The following is a 1,604-nucleotide window of genomic DNA, read 5'->3' on the forward strand; positions in this document are numbered from 1 at the left end:
ATGTACTTCTTATAGCTGCATCAAACTGAGTAACTGGGTGACCAGTAGTGTTACAGTCTGGCCTTAAAATCTGTGTGTCCATTTACTGGTTGTGAAGTGACAGAAACTTCGTGTTACTGAGATAAGAGATTCTCTAACCTAAAGTGAGAGGGATTTTTTTTTTCTACATATAGTGGATAGTCTGCTCTTCTGAACACCCAGTGCTGAAAACAAATATTACCATTAAGAGGAAGGGATTTCAGTACATCAACCGAACAGAAGTTTGCAAATATTTCTAGCATCTTAAACTCTTAATGTGAAAAATTTTTAAATTAATATAAAGGATAGTCAGTGACCTAGGACTTAAACTATTCATGCTAAGTATTAGATCAGTGTTGTTTGGGTAGATACAGTAATTATCATGTGGAGGTATAACATTCCAGCGCATCCCAGAGGAGACCTGCAGTGCAACATGTCATTTTGGACACACAGAAGAAAAGCATAATTGTTTACAAAAGGCCCATGTGCCTCTTGGTGTCCAAGGAGGTTTGAGCTCATCCCTTCTGCAGATAGTAGCTATTACAGAGTAACCTTAAAGATTGGGACCATCCTCCCATAAGTATCCTCAGAGGACATCAGCAGTGTAGAAAAAGCGTAATCAAAACAGTATGTGACACCAATGTGAAAATGGTAAATGTTTAAAAGGATGTAGTAAATGTTCTTTTTTTTTTTTTTTTAATTGACTGAGTGAAAAGCCAGCAAAAGGTAATTTCAGTTTTTCATTCATCCCCAAGTTAAAAACTGCCCCCCTTTTGGGCCTTGACCAATGTTTGAAAGCATACCTTGAAAGCATAAATTTTGTTAGGGATATCAGCACTGTGGAGGTAAAGACTTCAAATTCATCTTCCCACCATGCAACCTACAGCAAATACAACATGAATTTATTTTTATCATTGCCACGTTCACTGCAGCTCCCACAGGTGGAAGACAGTAACTAGCAGAGAATAACCAGCCCGGGCTTTGCTGGGTTTGAGTTTTTGCAGGGCTACTCTGCACGCTTTGGCTGAGATAGCCTTTCTCAGCGTACGGAAACGTAAGGCCACGTTATCAGTGTCCAGGTGGTGGTGGCCCCAAGATGGCATCTCTGAAGGCCCTTAACAGCAGGTGGAAGGCAGTCCCTCAGGGTCTCGCTGGGCTTTGCCCACTGCTTGAAGACCCCTTGCCCGAGACCTACAGACCTCCCTGAGACGGGAGAGGAGAAGCCCAAGCAGACCTCTCTGCTTTATTTATTTGTTCATTTCTGTCGCTTGTTCAGTGAAAAAATCCGACAGCTCCTACCAACTTTCTCGAGGTGCCTACTCGCCTCTTCAGGCCTGCGGCCACCCCCGCCGCTCGCTTGCGCGGAACCTTTGGCGCCGGAACGTAGATTCGCGGCGCGGAGGCCGGGCCGGAAGGCAATACTGGGTGGACCCTGGGGAAGATGGCGGCCGCCTTGGCGGGCCCACGTGGACGCGGGGCAGCGGTTGGCGAGGGGACAGACAGCGGTAACGGGAGCCGCATTCCCAACGGGAGCGGGAAGGGGCGGGAGAAGGAAGGGCTTTGGGTCCCTCTCTGCTCAGACGGCC

General features: G+C 46.8%; 1 protein-coding gene across 1 annotated transcript in view; it reads left to right on the forward strand.

Moving 5' to 3' along the window:
• The first annotated feature begins 1,458 nt into the window (after positions 1-1,458).
• Positions 1,459-1,604, forward strand: part of RRP15 (ribosomal RNA processing 15 homolog (S. cerevisiae)) — a 23,279-nt gene continuing 23,133 nt past the window's right edge. Inside the window, exon 1 of the mRNA XM_010287645.1 lies at positions 1,459-1,523. Within this exon, the coding sequence (XP_010285947.1) occupies positions 1,460-1,523 (64 nt within the window). The 5' untranslated portion in view covers position 1,459. The remainder of the gene's footprint in view (positions 1,524-1,604) is intronic.

The sequence above is a fragment of the Phaethon lepturus genome, unplaced genomic scaffold (genome assembly GCF_000687285.1).
Source record: "Phaethon lepturus isolate BGI_N335 unplaced genomic scaffold, ASM68728v1 scaffold12400, whole genome shotgun sequence".
Classification (NCBI taxonomy): Eukaryota; Metazoa; Chordata; class Aves; order Phaethontiformes; family Phaethontidae; genus Phaethon; species Phaethon lepturus.